This window comes from Manis pentadactyla, chromosome 14 (assembly GCF_030020395.1).
Source record: "Manis pentadactyla isolate mManPen7 chromosome 14, mManPen7.hap1, whole genome shotgun sequence".
Classification (NCBI taxonomy): domain Eukaryota; kingdom Metazoa; phylum Chordata; class Mammalia; order Pholidota; family Manidae; genus Manis; species Manis pentadactyla.
The window spans coordinates 87517470-87535132 of NC_080032.1; the positions used below are offsets into that span (position 1 = coordinate 87517470).

Sequence of the window (17663 nt, forward strand, 5' to 3'; positions counted from 1 at the left end):
GTACTAATCAGAAGCTATAGTGATTTTATTGGCATAGGTAAATTCTGCTCTGTTGAGGTTAATTTAAACAGAAAGAACAAACATCTCCTCATGTTGGCAAATTACTCATCCAGGGAACACTAAACTACTTCAAATTATTTCAGGGAGACATATAAATTATTTAGGAAGGTTAGATAAATGATGTATTCAAAGCAATGCAGTGAAACTATGCAAAGACATGCAACGTACTCGGCCGTCACAAAGTTCCCTGTGATACGGTCCAGACTCGCGCAGCAAAGAAATCCCAGACGTGGATCAATAAAAGTAACATTTCTGAAACAGGTGTGGGCACATACTCTTCATGAAAAATTAATTTTATAGCCATGTTATTATTTAAGCCAGTGAACAACGATAATTGAGTAAGGGGCAGAACATCTAATCTCTCTCCCCACCAGAGCTGCCAAAACTGCACCATGTTTAGTGTGGGAGCTGCCACACCTCTGACTTAAGAATGGGACTTACTTTTGACAACCAAGACAACTAATTTGGTAACCAATTCTGGCAACTAAACCCCAACCCGGTTCTCACAGGGGCTCAGTGAATTATCTTCTCATCTGTCTCTCCCTGCCCTGGCGAGGATGTTAAAATTAACCATCTTCAAAAAAGCCAGCATATGTTTTTTTCATATCATTGTTCACTGGCTTAAATAATAACATTGTAATGAAATAATAACATTTCATGAAGAGTGTGTGTCCACACCTGTTTCAGAAATGTTGCTTTTATTGATCCGTGTCGGGATGGTGTGTCATGACTCTTACCTTTTAAAAATGATTTTGACCTTCCACCATCTTACATGTAAAAGTCTATCTAACTTGGTCCAAGACATCTCCCCTTGTAATCCTAATGGCAGTTGTCCTCACATAGTCATGTTTTACGGGATCCATCATTTTGCGACTGGGAAGTATGCATTGCCCATGGTTCCCTCTTGTGCATTATTGCTGTGCATGACTATGCAGCGTCTCCTCAAAGCAGGAAGGGGAGGTAGGAATAGAGAAAGGTATGAAAAGAAAGAGCAAATTGATGCAGAAATTCAGCTTTTGGCTTGACCAGCCAGTAGCCAGAGTAAGTTCCTGTGGGTTAGAGTTACCATCTATGTACTTCCTATATTCAAGAAAGTCAGTAAAATGACTTTCTCTGTTTCTGTGGTTTTCACTTTTTATGGCCAGAATAGTTTATGTAAACTCATTTCCAAATCTATAACTTAAAATAGGTATACAAAAAGTGAATGATATAGAGCCTTAGTATTATTAAAATCTTTACTTTGTTTTTAAAATGCAGCAGGGAAGATGGGTCATGAGCTTTGGAATTATCAGACCTAGATTCGAAACCCCAGTGCTTCTGAACAGTCATGAAATTCTAAGCAAGATATTTAACCTCTCTGAGTTGAGTCTAGCCCACCAAAGAACTAGAAGTAAGAATATTAATAATCTGTAAAATAATTGAGAGAGAAAGACAGATAAAATTGCTGAGTATGATGCATTCAATCAAAATATGGTAGCTTTTAGAAAATGTGCAGTCTGCCTTGGCCTATGTCCAACACTTGCTCTGCAGTAGCCTAGATTAGATTATACCCCAGCTTGTTGCTAGAAAACAGAACCTTTGCTTTTGGAGAAGAGCTTCATATTTAGTTGACAATATTTTCTTCTAGATGACCTTAGCTACCGCTGGCTTCTAAATGAATTTCCTGTGTTTATCACAATGGATAAACGAAGATTTGTGTCTCAGACGAACGGCAATCTCTACATTGCAAATGTGGAGGCGTCCGATAGAGGCAATTATTCCTGCTTTGTGTCCAGTCCTTCTATTACAAAGAGTGTGTTCAGCAAATTTATCCCACTCATTCCGCTACCTGAGCGTGAGTATTGTATATGTCACACTGTTTTTGCAAGGTTGTCTGTTTATGGCGTGCTTACGATAATGAGAACAAGTACCCAGTGGGAAGAGAAGCTGGCTGCTCGGTCAGGACAAATGAGGACACACACTTTGGAAGTCTTGGTCCTTCTTTAGCTTTTCTGATGGAGATTTTATCATAAAACGCTCTCAGGTGGTTGAGTTTGGACTGGTTTCCTGCAGTTCAGAGAATGCACGGGGGACTCACGCATTAGCGAGTCACCCACATACCGGTCACAGTGGGAGTCGCCGGCCTCTGCTTTTTGTTTCATGGCCATTCCTACATCATGGGAAGTTCATGAAAGGGAACAAATGCTCAGATCGAAATAAACTATACTGATTGCAGAATTTGGAACAAAAGACAGTCGCATTATTTTTATAATTTTGGGAACTATTTGCATGAAGCAAATAGGTATGTACCTTGCCTTTCTACCGAGAGTAGCATAGGGCCTTCCTGCCGTGGCGCCGTGTCCCGTGAGCACCTCCGCTCGGGCTCCGGGTGAACGGCCTGCCTTCTGATGCACCGCTTCCTGCGAGGGCCGGACCCCGATCCGTGGGCGCGCTCCGCGTGCTCTTCTGCGGTCGGCTGCCTCTCGGATCGTAGAGGCCAAGGCTCCGAACCAGTTCTCGTGGTTGACAGACCGGCTCGTTCCTGTCTCCACCCCTGTCGTGTGTGACAACAGGGAAAAATGTCATCTCATCGCTGCGACTCCACTGCTTACTCTTCCCAGGATAGGGTCGCAGGGTTGGCAGTCCGTAAATTCTTTTTTGACTTTGGGCTCTTTTTTCCTCCACGATCTTGGAAAACACTGTCATTCACTGCTTTTCAGAGCTAAAAGGAGCCAGTATGTAAAAAGTTCCTTAACTTTCTTTCCTGCTCGTCCCCAGAAACTTTCCTCTATTTATTATTGTCTGTTTCTGTGGAAGAAGAGTTTCTCTTCCTGCTCAAGCTAATTCCCCCAGTGCTGGTTCACACCCCGTCGGATCCACTTCGGGGCTTCTCTGCCTCCTCCTGTTCTGAGTCTTCAAACTCTCCTCCATTCGCTTCCCTCTGCGTATTCTTTTGTGTTCAGCGCAAACAATTAAGATGAACCAAAACAACGCCTTATTTGCCAAATTCAGAGGGCACTTTTCAGTCCTGCTTCCGTATGAACTTTGATACTGTCGATCCCTTCTGTCTTTGTTGAACTTGTCTTTCTTTTCCTCGTTTCCCTGATTCCTTCCGCTTTCTCCTCATCTCCCATCCACTTCTGACCAGTTTCGTCAGGATCCTTCACCAGACCTCCCTCCTTATATTTCTTTCTAATCCTTTTTCTAGATATTCTCGCCCATTCACACTTTTCCAGCGGTGACCCTATGCAGGTGGCTCCAAATTCACACCTCCAAGACTTCCCCCTTACAGGCCTTACTTCGGCCTCCCTTCGGCTCTTGCCCCACAGAAGGTTCTCCAGGACGTTGACCTCAGAATGTGCCAGACGCGCCCCTCCCCTCGCCTCCAAGCTTCCTCCCCCGGTGTCCTTCCTCCTGGGCTGACTCAGGGGAGCGCCTCTAACGCTGAGTCCCTCTCTCCCCCTCATCTGCACGACAGCGCGCCCGGCGGTTCCCTGTTAGTATGTGAGCACTCGGGAAGCGCTCGGGAAGGGAACCCGGAGATGCCCCTCGGCAGGCCTAGGATGCGCCCCCCGAGCCTGCAGCTCAGGACCCCAGCGATTCTGAGGAGCTGGAGTCCGGTCCGCACCTGCAGGAGGCGCTGGCCCCAAGGGCAGGCCTGTTGCTTCTGCCTCTGAAAGGTAACTCAGATCAGTTCTCTCTGTGCCCACTGGGGCGGCGCCCTAGCGTGGCCCCCACCTGTTTTGCTTGAATCCGTGAAACAGCCTCTGTATTTCTCTTCTCCGTGCCCCACCCTTTAACACTTCCAACAAAGTCTTCCCCTTAAACCAAAGGTACACTTCATAGCAGTGCTCTTACCAAAACTCATCTGTCGTTACCTACTGAGGAAGTTGCCCCCCCAGTGCGTCACGTCACAGTTCAGAGCCTCCTGATTGGAGGTCCAAGCTTATCTTCAGTTACACGTACTTCAGTATGATTGGAATTCTTCCTAGACTTACATTAATTCCTGCACACGCCTGGAGCTTTGTCATTCTATGCTATTCGCTCGACCTGAACTGGTCTGGTCCAAATGCCCTTCTTGCCTGAGATTCCCCTAACTGCTACAATGCTTCCAAAAATCGACCTCGGCTGCCACTGTTTCGGACCACTTATTTTTGTTTTGGCTTGTATTTGAGGTTACAGTGTATCTACTTACTTGTCTTTCCAGTACTTTACAGTATAAAGTACACACAACACTGTGATCTTAATGTATTTAGCCTCTCTGCGTCCATTTCTTCTCCTGTAAGATGAAGGGAAGAGTACATCTTTCCGTACTGCTATGCTAAATAACTTGTTTCTATGGATAAGCACAGTGATGTTGGAGTGAATATTTTTCATCTTTGCCTCTCTCCTCCCCTCTTTTCAACCAGTTTACACTCGGCCTTCATCTCCATGGACCCATCTTCCTTTTTTTCTCACCTCACCTTTTCACTTTTGCTCTCCTCTCTTCCTCCTTCCTCATTTCCTTCTTTCTCCTTCCTGATCCCCAGCACAATGTTTACACATTTCTGATGCTCCCCAAAGACTTTTGGAATTTTTCTGGTGAACCGAGGCAGTTTGGTCACACAGCTGTCAGAATGAGCCAATCTGAGTTGAACATGCTTTATGATACTTATGCTGTATCTATACTGGGTGTAGAAAACAAAAACACACAAATCTGTGCCTTGTGACATGATCAGATATTTCCCACTACTTGTACAGAGAAAAGTCTTCCATACTGAAGCAGTTCTAATTGAGTAAAAAAATCACCATATTAAAAGGAATTCTATTATTTCTACTATTCTATTATGCAGAATTAAGGTGTGGGGGTTTTTCTTATATGTGCATTTTTCTTAACATCAGGAACAACGAAACCATACCCTGCTGATATCGTGGTTCAGTTCAAGGATATATATGCACTGATGGGCCAAAACGTGACGTTGGAGTGTTTTGCGCTGGGCAAGTAAGTATATTTAGGTTTTTCATTAACATCTGTAGAAATGTGTTAATTTTTCTACCACCATTTTAGGAAATAAATGATGTAAATGTTTAGCCATAAACATAAGTGAAATAAGTGCTTTTGAAATGTTGTGGACCCTTAGCTCTTGTCTCCTATTTGAAGTCCTGTTCCCGACATCCGGTGGCGGAAGGTTCTAGAGCCAATGCCGAGCACTGCTGAGATCAGCAGCTCCGGGGCTGTCCTCAAGATCTTCAACATTCAGCTGGAGGATGAAGGTACCTATGAATGTGAGGCTGAGAACATTAGAGGAAAGGATAAACACCAGGCAAGAATTTATGTTCAAGGTAGGTATATTTTTCTAATTTTCTATAAATTGCCTCAATATCTTATTTACAGCCAATTCCATACTCGAAAAGTTAGTACATAATGAATAGTTTGAAAACAGTGATGTACATTACATTATGCAAGAAAGATGACATATTTATTTTACATCTAACTAAGTCACAATTATGAATTCTAGAAGTTATGAGCTTATAGCATTAGCATCATAGTAATACCAAGGGACGATAGCGGTGATCTTATTTTCAGAAAATACAGTTAGTGAAGCCTCTTTGTTCCCATTGCTCATACTTTTTTTTTCCAGTGCATTTTTATTTGTAGAAGATCCTATGCTCTAAGCCACTGGTTTGCAAAGTTTGGTATTCCTCAAAAAACCTAAAATTACAAAATCTGCCTTGTTAAAACACAGATTGCTGACTTCTGCTCTCAGAGTTTCTGAGTTAGAAGGACTGTCAGAGCCTAGGAATTTGTATTTCTAACAAATCCCTATGAGATGCCGATGCTACTGATCCAGGAACCACACTTTAAAAACCACTGGTCTAAGGAGACTTTTTCCTTTGAAGCAATTTTCTTGGTACAAGTGTTTGACATCCACACCTTGAAATGAATTTATATTAGGGAGGATAAAATGTTGTTTTTCAGGTAACACTTGAAACTTTTCAGACTGAAATAATCTCTGTAATGTTCCATAGTGTGAAACTTACAGGTCCCAGTGGAATAAAGTTCTAAGGCTTCAACAAGATCATTCATTTAAAGGACATGAATACAGTGTCTACTCAGAGGCAGAGACTGATAGGAGCAAGTAGAGTTAGATAAAGGAAATGCTCTGTCCTCGAGGAATTCATATTATATTCATACTATATATACATTTATACAAGCTTACACAGGTAAATGCACATACCTATGTATACAGACACACACACACATAATTATAATGAAAATCATGAGAGTTTAATGTGGAAGCTTACATAAAACCTTAGTAACACATGCTTGTGTGTATCTTGGCCACACTGAGAGGATGCATGATAGGGAAAACTGGAGATGATGCCTGAGCTGAAGTGGATACCGGGATGGGGAAAGCATTATGGGAGGGTCAGGACCTTGGCCCCTGCCCTGACCCCGGGCCCCTGTCTGTACAGAGGTGAGGTGAGTGTCTCCAGTGCTGAGCATATGCAGCCCTTCTCCCACCATTGCATAGAATCCACTGGGGTTAGGCCTTTGGCCTTGCACTGTGCTTTAGGACACCTGGTCTAGGCATCAGATCCCCTGTGTTCTCACCCTCTGCTCTGAATTCTCACCCTAACTGAAACGTGGGTGTCCCCCCGGCCCCCCCACCTTGACTCTTCAGTATACCTGCCCCCTCGCACTTCAGGCCAGCTCTAGACTACCTTCCCTCTCTTTGCCCTTGAACGTTCAGTTAGCAGGCTTATGTTGGAACAACCCGCCTCATTTCTCTGAATTTCTTGCTGTTGGCAGTGCTCACAAACTAGAACACTACTGACTTTATTCATAGTAACATCAAAATCAACCTAGCTGTAATTATTTTTAAAAATAGTCTGGCCTCTCAGTGTCCTTGAACTCCTGTTCTCAGATGACCTTGTCCATCAGCCTGCCTCAGCCGTCCAGTCCCCTGCCATTCTTCAGACCTCATTATTCCTGAAAAGTGCGATCCCTTCAGAGTCTCAGTTTCAAAACTTTCACTCTCTGGCCACTACACCATTTCTTTCTAGCTCATTCCCTTTGAAACCCAGATTCCTATGTCTTTTGAGTCTACCAGGAACTGTAATGAATGAATCTTACAATGTTTTCACTTTTGCTCACTTGCCCTAACCTCTGTCCACCTTTCTCCTAAATCTGTGATTGATCGTTATTGTTCCCCTGCACACCCTCCCAACTAACTCACTTCTCTCCCCTTTGTTGTACTGTCTTTGCAAGAGGCTAACCCTCAGGAATTCTAGCTCTCTGCCTGTATCACTGCCTGAAAGCAGGACCTTATATATGACTTGAGAAAAACACTACCATGCGGATTAGTCCATTTTACATTAATCACCAAGAAAAAAGAGCCCTTAGTGCCACCTGGCAGTCATACATTTCCCAGGCCCACTCACTCTGCTGCTCTCATAGATGGCCTTTTCATGCCTCTAAGATTTCCTTCAAACCCGTAACACCACCTTCTCCGACTTTACTCTCAGCTGATAACCTGGCTTCCTATTTCATAGAGAAAAATGGAAGTAATCCGACTGGAATTTCCACAAGCTCTTACCCAACATCTACTCAATACCTGCGTCTCTCCCCGTATCTCTTACTACCACAGATTGAGCTGCTCTCTGAGGCCAACACCTCCACGTAGGCCCTGCTCCCACCCCTCCTACTTAAGGATATTGCTCCAGCAATCCCATCTCCCTGTACCATAAACAATTTCTTTTCTCTTCACCGGATCATTCACATCAGTGTTAAATGAGTTCTTTCCTCCTTCATTGAAATAATATATATTTTTAAATTCTGACTATTGCTCCATTTCTCTTATCTCCCCTAAAAAGTAATAAAAATCTTGACAGATTTGTCTATGCCCTCCAAAAATGTCTACAATATTTTCTTCTTCCTTAAGGGCATATCCTGCTTTGAATTTTCCTTCCTGCCTCCCCACTGAAACCTTTCTTTACATGGTCACCAAGGGCTTCCATGTTGTGAAGCTGGCAGTCAGCTCTCAGTTGTGTGTTGCCTGATGTAAGCAGTTGCCCCAGTTCACCCGTCCCTCTCCGCTGTTCACTTTCTGTACTTGGCATCTGGAATCCACCCTTTGTTAATGTCCTCGCGCACCATTCTCGTTCTCCTCCTAACTCCGTGTCCTTCTCACATTGGAGCACTCAGGAATTGGTCTTTGAAATTCTTCTCTGTTTCCCTCACTGCCTGTGTGATCTCATTTATGGTCACTGCTTTAAATACTCTGTACCCTGAAAATTCTGACCCAGACATGTATATACCCAACACCCCAAGAAAATTCGCTTAATACATATCAAGTTTACATGGGTGGCCTCTTGAAAGGACGTATATTCTGGTTAGACCACTTACATCCTTAAAATAAAACTACCACTCTTTCCCAGGTGTCTGAGCTTATAGATCTGTTTTTGTTTAACACAGTAAGAAAACTACATTCCACATTCTCAACAGAGTTCTGAACTGTCTAATATCTAATTCCTTAGAAGAATCAGGGTGACAGAGCAGATATTTATAGGAGGTAATTTAAATTATTTCTCCTTTACCATTGAGGCATATTAACTTTTATCTTTTGGTAAAATCAAACAACCAGAAGGTTAGGTAATTAAATCATAGATAAAATGTGTCAGACTGATCAATTATTTATTCTTCTTATTGTATTTTTAATGTTACATCTCCGTGTCACCTGTGAGAGGCCAAGACAAGAAGTGCTGATATTCCTGTTTTGTATATTGACAGGATTGTGTACAACATAAATCCTCTATCAATTAATATAATATACTTATCAATATTTAATTTTAGAAAGTTATCTCCATATATTGAAGACAAAATCTAGTAAGTGAAAAGTATACTAAATCAGATTATATGTACTGTAAAAATACATATGTATACATATATACATACTGTTGATGGGTTTGGTGAGATCATAAAAATGTTTTCTGTTCTTTTTTATTTATAGGCATTAAATACTTCCTACACGTTATGTTTATTATTTTTGTCATAAAATGAACAGAATAAAAATGATAATTTTCAAGGAAAATTGAATAAAATGCTACTGTCCACTCAGGAGTCTCTCCTCCTACCTCCTTATTTTATATTAATTCATTTACCTACATCTGTTTAGACAAATAAATACATGAAAACATCAGATTGCTCATTTGCTTACTCTCTAGAAATATTACATTCTTTGGGGAATTATTAGTATTTGTCTTCAGCTATCAGTGGATCAAATCAAATGATGAGGCTGAGATAAACTTAAGTATAGATTTCACCAATTATAGCTGCTATATTTAGTTTCTAATATGAAAGTGTATTTAAGTGACAAAGTCATTTTTCTAGTCCTACAGTAAGATGATATGATGGCCACTATATGAATGTTACATCAAAAAGAAGGTAACATAAACCTGAGGGGGTGAGAAAAAAAATTGAATACCTAAAAAGGGAAGAGATAGTATTGTAATCAGTTAAGATGTAATTCTTTAAAACCATGTCATTTTGAACAGTTTTTTTTGTTACAAGGAAAAGATAATTATTTTAGTGCTCTTCACGAATACGCTTTCTAATAAAACATGGTTCACAAATAGAAAAGCAGTGACGAATTGTAGTTATCTCGTGCTATACTAATGTAGGATAAAGTTTACCTGCAGACCTATGAAAATTCAGGTTCGATGGCTCTAACATTCATGTTATGGCACACACATTGTCTGATGTATTCTCCAGGCCAACTAAATGTAATATTTGTATTTTTGGATTACGATGAACATTGGGATTGCATTTGACATCTAAATGGCCTTCACTTTTCAGCATTTCCTGAGTGGGTGGAACATATCAATGACACGGAGGTGGACATAGGCAGTGACCTCTACTGGCCTTGTGTGGCCACAGGGAAGCCCATCCCTACAATCCGATGGCTGAAAAATGGATACGCGGTATGTACGATCAAGCGTTGTGCAGCCCTTGAGTCCCCACTCGGGCAGCATTTCTAGGTGGTCCTGGGATAAATTTAGGAGGAGGGACTACAGAGTAACTGTATCTGGGCCCTGAAATAAAAAAAATCTCCTTGAGAAAAAAAAAGTAAGCTAGAAAGTGAACATAAAATATCTTTTAGCTTAAACAGCTTTCTGCTATCTTACGCCCACCTCCTCTCTCTCCTCTCTCTCTCTCTCTCTCTCTCTCTCTCCCCCCTTATTTTTTCCTTTGTTTTACTTCTTACCCTTTTTCCCAATCATGCATCTGTACTACCTGGCATTGACCTCTTTTTCTTGCTGCTGTTTCCTGCACCCCACAGAAACTGAGGGGCCTACCTTGAGCCCTAGGGACCAGCAACAGCAGTGGGGTCCTTCTCTGCCCTCCCACTGTAACCTCCCAGCTGGGCCAGAAGGGAAAAGGTGGACTCCTGGCTCTGTAGGATGGAGAGGACAAGAGCCATGGGCATGGTGCGGGTTTACTGCCCCATTGCACCAAAGCCCCACCGCACTCGGCTTAGTCAGCAGCGGGGACAAAATACTGTATCTAAATGAAAAGGCACCCACGCCCGAACCTAAACGAAAGTATTCCTACTAAAGTTGATTGAGGAAATGTGTTCTACCTCGTGTTCTTTTCAGTATCACAAGGGGGAGCTGAGACTGTATGAAGTGACTTTTGAAAATGCCGGCATGTATCAGTGCATAGCCGAGAACACACACGGCGCCATCTACGCCAACGCGGAGCTGAAGATCTTGGGTGGGTATCGTTTCTAGTTTCTTTAGCATTAAGCAAAAACGCAACGCATTAAAAATGATCATAAACTGTCTATAGATCATATTTGATTTTCTTGAATCACTGAAGTTAAAGACTTTTAAAATGTGCTTAGAAGAGAATTTTGCTTATTTCTTTTTATTAAAGAACAGTAAATAAATTTGAGGCATTTTTCTAAAATGCTTTAAAGTTTACACATGCCAGTTTCTACAAGCCTTGTCCTCCCCGGCGTCTAGGCGGCGAAACGCTGCCTGAAATCGCAGGGGTTTTGACGCTTTCGCAGTGCGCGTGGCCTCGGACGGGTCTTGAGACTTGCCGGCTGCGGGAGCGCTTGGGTCTCGAGCCCCACGATCGCTATTTAAAATCTTCAGGGCACCCTCAAGCCCCTTAGGCCACCTGCCTCCTAATTCCTGTTGCCCTCTGCCTGCCCCATGGAAACTGAAACCCTTTGAAATAAAATGTTCCAATTTCCCATGCGTCACTGATAGGCTCCCTCCGTCTTGACTACACGTGCCCCTTCACGCTCCCCTTTGCCCTGCGCTCATGCCTGCCCACCTGCCAGGCGCTTGATGCCCGCAGACGGCCCTCCTCGGCGTGGTGAGTGCGGGCGGGGCCCTCCCACTGCCTCCCCTTCTGGTCGCGCTTTGTGCTTGACTCCTCTCCCTTGGTGACCCCGTGTCTCCCACCTCCAGGTTCCCCCCTGCCGTCCTTTCCCCTTCCCAGCCCTCCCTCCGCCCCGAGTCCTGCCCTCTCCCAGAGGGCCCTTCTTTGGGTTCCACCCCATTTTCTCCTCATTCTTTCATGTACTCTCTGTTGTTATTCCTGGATTATTAATGTTTCTAAGTGTTTAAAAAATCCTGGGTAATTCTGTCTTCTTCTCCATTAACATCAGTGATTCTTTCATTTATGTCTTTGGCCCAGATGTTTGTCCTCCACTTCACACTCAATTAAAAAGATCCCTGTTGTAACCGCACAGGTAACCCAAACTTCACATCTGAAATTTGGTTCATCTCTCACTCACATCCGCATCTCCCCCTAAAAGATCCTCTGTTCTAGGGAATGACATCCTTTAAACCAGCCATGACATCCTGTCCTCCCATTATATCGACTACACTTCTCAATAAATCTCTGAGAGTGTGCACATTGTCCTTATTTTCATCGCAGTAACTCTCTAAGGTCTCACTGGACCCTGCGCCTTTGATCGTGTTGCATGCAGCCACCACCAGGTTTAGGTAAACGTTAGTCACGCACACAGGCACGCAGGCTTTTCTCTCTTACAGCTGATTGCTGGAAAGATAAAACAGTGACTGTGTGGCCCTGTTTATTCTTACTACACCAAAGGGAAATAATTTAAAATATTGCTATTACTGCAAATTAAGTGTCACTGAAAGAATATGAAAGGGCATGATATAATTGTAAGACTGTATTCAAGAAACTATCTTTAAAAATTTAGGCCTGCCTTTTTAATCTTAACTTTCCCTGCCTCTTATTATAATGCTGAAGATCATATTCCATTTTTCCCCCCAAAAGTCAAAATTCCTTGATAATATATTTACCTTATTTGGGCATCCAGAAAATATTCAGACTTAGGCTTCTTGCCATATTACTTTGCTAAGAAGTGCAATAAAATCATTTTGATTCTTAGAGAAGATATGAGGTGAGTTTGAATTCTTTCCCTAAACTTTGTATTTTCAGTTAAAGGTTGCTTATCATTATACATTACAGAAGAATATAAAGATCCAGTAACTCAGCCTGAAAGATCTCTCTGTAATCAAGTGCAAAATCTTACAACCATCTACTGACTGTTATTGTAGTAATTAAACAAACCGTTGGAGCATTGCAGCATGAGAACAATGTTCCTGAGTGTCTTTATATTTGTTTAATCTATTTTTGTTTATTATCTTTAGGACAGTGCTTCTGTCTACTATCCATAATCATCTAGTTAGTTCACCTATTCACCCACCAAATATTTATTGCATACTTACTCTATACCAGATACTATTCTTTTATTAGGCGCAGGACAGAACAAGAGACAAAAAAGAATGCCTGTCTTCTTCTTAGTTGAGGGAAAAATGTTACCCTTATTCCTTCCCACTTCTAAGATATATAGGCACATAGTCTGGATTCTGTCCTGTTCAGCATTAGACCAGTCTGAAGGCATTTAAGTGACTGCACAAATCAACTGTTCATTAAAATTTAATTAATTCAAGAAACAAAATCTCATTTTCTACATGAATTTAGATGTTCAAAGTAAGTTTTAAGTTTTCTCTCACATTTTACAAGCAGTATGTCACCCAAAGGGTTTGTTGAGTCTGTGTAAAATACCACACACTGTATTAGGTGCACAACACAGGTAAGGTGGCGACTACTTACTTATTAACTGCCAGTTACCAAAACTCAGACTAAAGGAACAATGGAATAAATAAATCCTTGTCATAAACAGTGTGTTCCTCAGGGCAGCAGAGGCCCACCCCCCATACTGAATCAGCATTTTTCCAAGATCCTCAGATAATTTTGACGCACAGATATAATCTGAGAACACTGGGACAAGGTGATGCGGACTCAGGACCTGGATAATGGTCTCTACAGACCTACCAGAGGCTCCAGAAAGGACGCAGTTACAGACGATTAGAATGTGTGGAAGGAGACAGAGGGAGTCTGCTAAAAGACAAGGAGACTGAGAACTGAGCTAGTTGTGGGGACCCTGAAGAAAGTTGGAACATGTCACCAGTAGAGCAACCTTTTATTTCCTGTTGTCATAATTATTGTTTCTGTACTTTGATGGAAGGGTAAACTACAGGTGGATCATGTCAACTAGATTCACCATTCTCATAGCTGTTCGCAGGTAGGATTGATGGCAGGGGTCTTTGTTTATTTTGGCATCTCCTGTTATCTACACATAGTTGCTCAACAAATGTTTGAATAATGAAGGTAGAGTCATATCATTTAATGAAAAAGGCATGCTTGTGAGTCAGAAGGAATGAGATTCAAATATGAATTCCACCTGATACTCCCTGTCACCTTTGGCAAATTAGATAATCTTAATAACAATTTTTTCATTTGTAAATGGGAGGCAGTTCATTTGAAGTGTGGCTGAGAGTACTGATTAAGACCACGTATCAATATTAGTGCTGGTGGTCAATTTCCCCAAAACTTTCAATCAGATCCCTTTGTGCAATTGAGTCAAAAAAATTGAATCAGATGTCAGCTTCAAGGTAGATAGGTATATAGCATTTGGTTGTAACTAAAATTTAAAATAATCCAGTCATCATGAAGAAGTGTACTTTTGAAACAGGTGCATTTTATAACTAGAATGTGCCTCAGTGAAGTTATTAGATAAAAGACAAAAGGTGTTTGTATTAGGTGTGGAGTGTCTCTTGGTGACAGCTGATAACATGTGGTGAGATTAATCTTTTCTATTGATTATTAGTCAGAAGAGAGTAGAAGATGTAGAACATAGAAAAGTATTTTTTCTTTTTTAGCAAAAGAGAAAAATAATAATAAATAATAATTTATTTCCCTGTAGCATTGGCTCCAACTTTTGAAATGAATCCTATGAAGAAAAAGATCCTGGCTGCTAAAGGAGGGAGGGTTCTAATCGAATGCAAACCTAAAGCGGCCCCTAAGCCAAAATTTTCGTGGAGTAAAGGGACCGAGTGGCTTGTCAACAGCAGCAGGTCAGTTCGGAGATCTAATTTCTAAAATCTAGAGCGCCAATTGCAATCCACTATTTGAGAAAGTTTATTTTATAGAGGACTTGTTTTATATTAATAATGTAAATGTTGTTTGTTGTAACTTTTCTTCGGTGGAAGACATCGTAGTTCTGAAATGAACAGAAATATTTACCCATCGCTGTCAGTATCTATTATAATCAATGTTCAGTTTCTAAGCTTTTATAATTTATAAGAAGTTTAGAAATTTGAGGCTTAGAGATTTTGGGTGAATTGCCTAAAGTCACAGGAATAATGGACCATGGGGAATACAATAGGATTTCTAACCTATTTTTACCCTAAGAAAGGCATATATATCCACTCACATTTGATTTAGTTTTATGCAGTTAGCCTATTCAAAATTTTTTCAGTAGGAAAACAAAAGGATGATTTCAAAGAACAAATCAATTCTTCCCATCTTCTTAAGTGAATATGAACTTCTCCCCACACCCCAAATAGACCATCTACCATAGTTTTGATGGCTTTGGGACAAAACATTAAGCATGTTATTTGCATCTATTATTTATGTAAAAGCTACACTGAATGGTTTCTGTAAGTGTCCTAGAAGAAGTTATAGTTTGATTTCATACTAAGGTTTGGGGAGGAGAAAGTCTGGTTAGGGAACAGGAGAAATGGAATGGGAAGGTTGGGGAGCAGGAAATACTCCAGACAGTGAGAGCATGTGCATGAGCAGGTGCAGAGGCCCTAAGGTGGACGGTATAGGGTGTGCAAGAGCAGGTGCAGAGGCCCTAAGGCGGACAGTATGGGGTGTGCGAGAGCAGGTGCACAGGCCCTAAGGCGGACAGTATGGGGTGTGCGAGAGCACGTGCAGAGGCCCTAAGGCAGATGGTATGGGGTGTGCGAGAGGATGTGCAGAGGCCCTAAGGTGGACGGTATAGGGTGTGCAAGAGCAGGTGCAGAGGCCCTAAGGTGGACAGTATGGGGTGTGCGAGAGCACGTGCAGAGGCCCTAAGGCAGATGGTATGGGGTGTGTGAGACCAGGTGCAGAGGCCCTAAGGTGGACAGTATGGGGTGTGCGAGAGCACGTGCAGAGGCCCTAAGGTGGACTGTATGGGGTGTGTGAGAGCAGGTGCAGAGGCCCTAAGGCAGACAGTATGGGGTTTGCGAGAGCAGGTGCAGAGGCCCTAAGGTGGACAGTATAGGGTGTGCGAGAGCAGGTGCACAGGCCCTAAGGCGGACGGTATGGGGTGTGCAAGAGCAGGTGCAGAGGCCCTAAGGTGGACAGTATGGGGTGTGCGAGAGCATGTGCAGAGGCCCTAAGGCAGATGGTATGGGGTGTGTGAGAGCAGGTGCAGAGGCCCTAAGGTGGACAGTATAGGGTGTGCGAGAGCAGGTGCAGAGGCCCTAAGGCAGATGGTGTGGGGTGTGTGAGACCAGGTGCAGAGGCCCTAAGGTGGACAGTATGGGGTGTGCGAGAGCAGGTGCAGAGGCCCTAAGGCAGATGGTATGGGGTGTGCGAGAGCAGGTGCAGAGGCCCTAAGGCAGATGGTATGGGGTGTGTGAGAGCAGGTGCAGAGGCCCTAAGGTGGACAGTATAGGGTGTGCGAGAGCAGGTGCACAGGCCCTAAGGCGGATGGTATGGGGTGTGCGAGAGCATGTGCAGAGGCCCTAAGGCAGACGGTATGGGGTGTGTGAGAGCAGGTGCAGAGGCCCTAAGGCAGACGGTATGGGGTGTGTGAGAGCAGGTGCAGAGGCCCTAAGGTGGACAGTATAGGGTGTGCGAGAGCACGTGCGGAGGCCCTAAAGCAGACGGTATGGAGTGCGCAAGGCATGCAAGAACTAAAATCAGTATGGCTTGTCTTTAGAGGAAACTGAAGTGTTTTAAGAGATGCAGTGCAGTGAGCCAGATCATCAGCAACAGCGTTTCCTGTGCTAAGGGACTTGGGCTTCATCTGCAAGTATCGGAAATCTGTCTGCAGGCTTAACTAAGGGAGGAAAAAGTAGTTTTTGCCTTTTAGAAGGATTTTTCTAGCAAAAGTATGTAAGAGCGATCTTCACAGTAATCCAGTAAAGTAGGTGAGATGGGTATTATTATCTCTGTTTTTTTGTATCTATGCCTGGAAAGGTTACAGTGACCTTCAGGAATATATCGATAATCTCTAAGCTGAAACCTGAGCCTGTATCATACTGACACGGAATGAACACAAGCCCCACTTAGTTCTCCTATTAGGATGAGCTCAGGTATGGCTGTGCATGGAACATCAGTGTTAAAGGAAACGTCCAGTTGTTCAGTTGGCCGCTAAGACCTTGGGAATCAGACAGTGAGCAACGCAGAGGCTGTAATCAAAGGACAGTCCCGTTCCCACGGTGTCTGGCATCACATCCTCCATCGGCCCCAGCACTCGCTCTCCCCTCAGTGAGACACTGCCGTGCTCTGATTCCGACGAGGACTAATGCCATGGACCTCTGCAACCAAGGATTTCTCCAAACCGGGTTCCACAGACTTTACTTTTCTAAATATCAACATGAGTTAAAAAGAAAAGAAAAGAAAAGAAATGTCTAGCTCCTAAATCTTACTATTTTAGTTCTGTCATGATATTTGTAAAGTCTTTGAATCAAATTGTGTTACTCCTTCACAAAAGACTCTATAAATTCAACTTTTGCTCCTTACTTTAATTAATTAATGTCTCAGGCTTTAAGTACCACTTTCTAATAGACATAGCATAGTATTTCATGTGAAATTAAATTTGAGTGTCATAAAGTAGTATGTATAAAGAAAAGTTCAACTGATAAATTATTTTTAGAGAAAATATTAATTGAATAACTGTCTTTAAGCATAACTATAATCTTATTCTGACTAATATAATTCTAACAAAATGGTTCTGCATTACAAAGTTATTTCCATACCTGGTTAATGGCTTTTTAAATGGTTTATGCAATGTTTTCAATCAGTAGAGAGGAAACGTAAATCTTAGACGAGTTTTAATTAAGTTCTCAATTGTATGGCTTTATTTTGGACTAAATGATACCCAGTTTCCACCAGAATTTCTCTATAGTTACTTGTATCCAAAGGATTTCTGTTAGCGTTAAAGTGATCTTAATCAGGTATGTTAGAGTATCTCCAAGACTCTTTTCTACCCCAGAGTTAGTGCGCTTCAACAGTTAACAAATAAGATGGAGGC

General features: G+C 42.4%; 1 protein-coding gene across 4 annotated transcripts in view; it reads left to right on the top strand.

Annotated features, from left to right (window-relative positions):
* The window catches only part of CNTN1 (contactin 1), a 263071-nt gene that overhangs the window by 160115 nt on the left and 85293 nt on the right, over positions 1-17663 (top strand). For all 4 annotated transcript variants that reach the window (XM_057491253.1, XM_057491252.1, XM_036889464.2 and 1 more), the window contains 6 exons: positions 1688-1894; positions 4921-5020; positions 5180-5361; positions 9878-10002; positions 10678-10795; positions 14337-14487. In XM_057491253.1, the coding sequence (XP_057347236.1) occupies positions 1688-1894; positions 4921-5020; positions 5180-5361; positions 9878-10002; positions 10678-10795; positions 14337-14487 (883 nt within the window). The remainder of the gene's footprint in view (positions 1-1687; positions 1895-4920; positions 5021-5179; positions 5362-9877; positions 10003-10677; positions 10796-14336; positions 14488-17663) is intronic.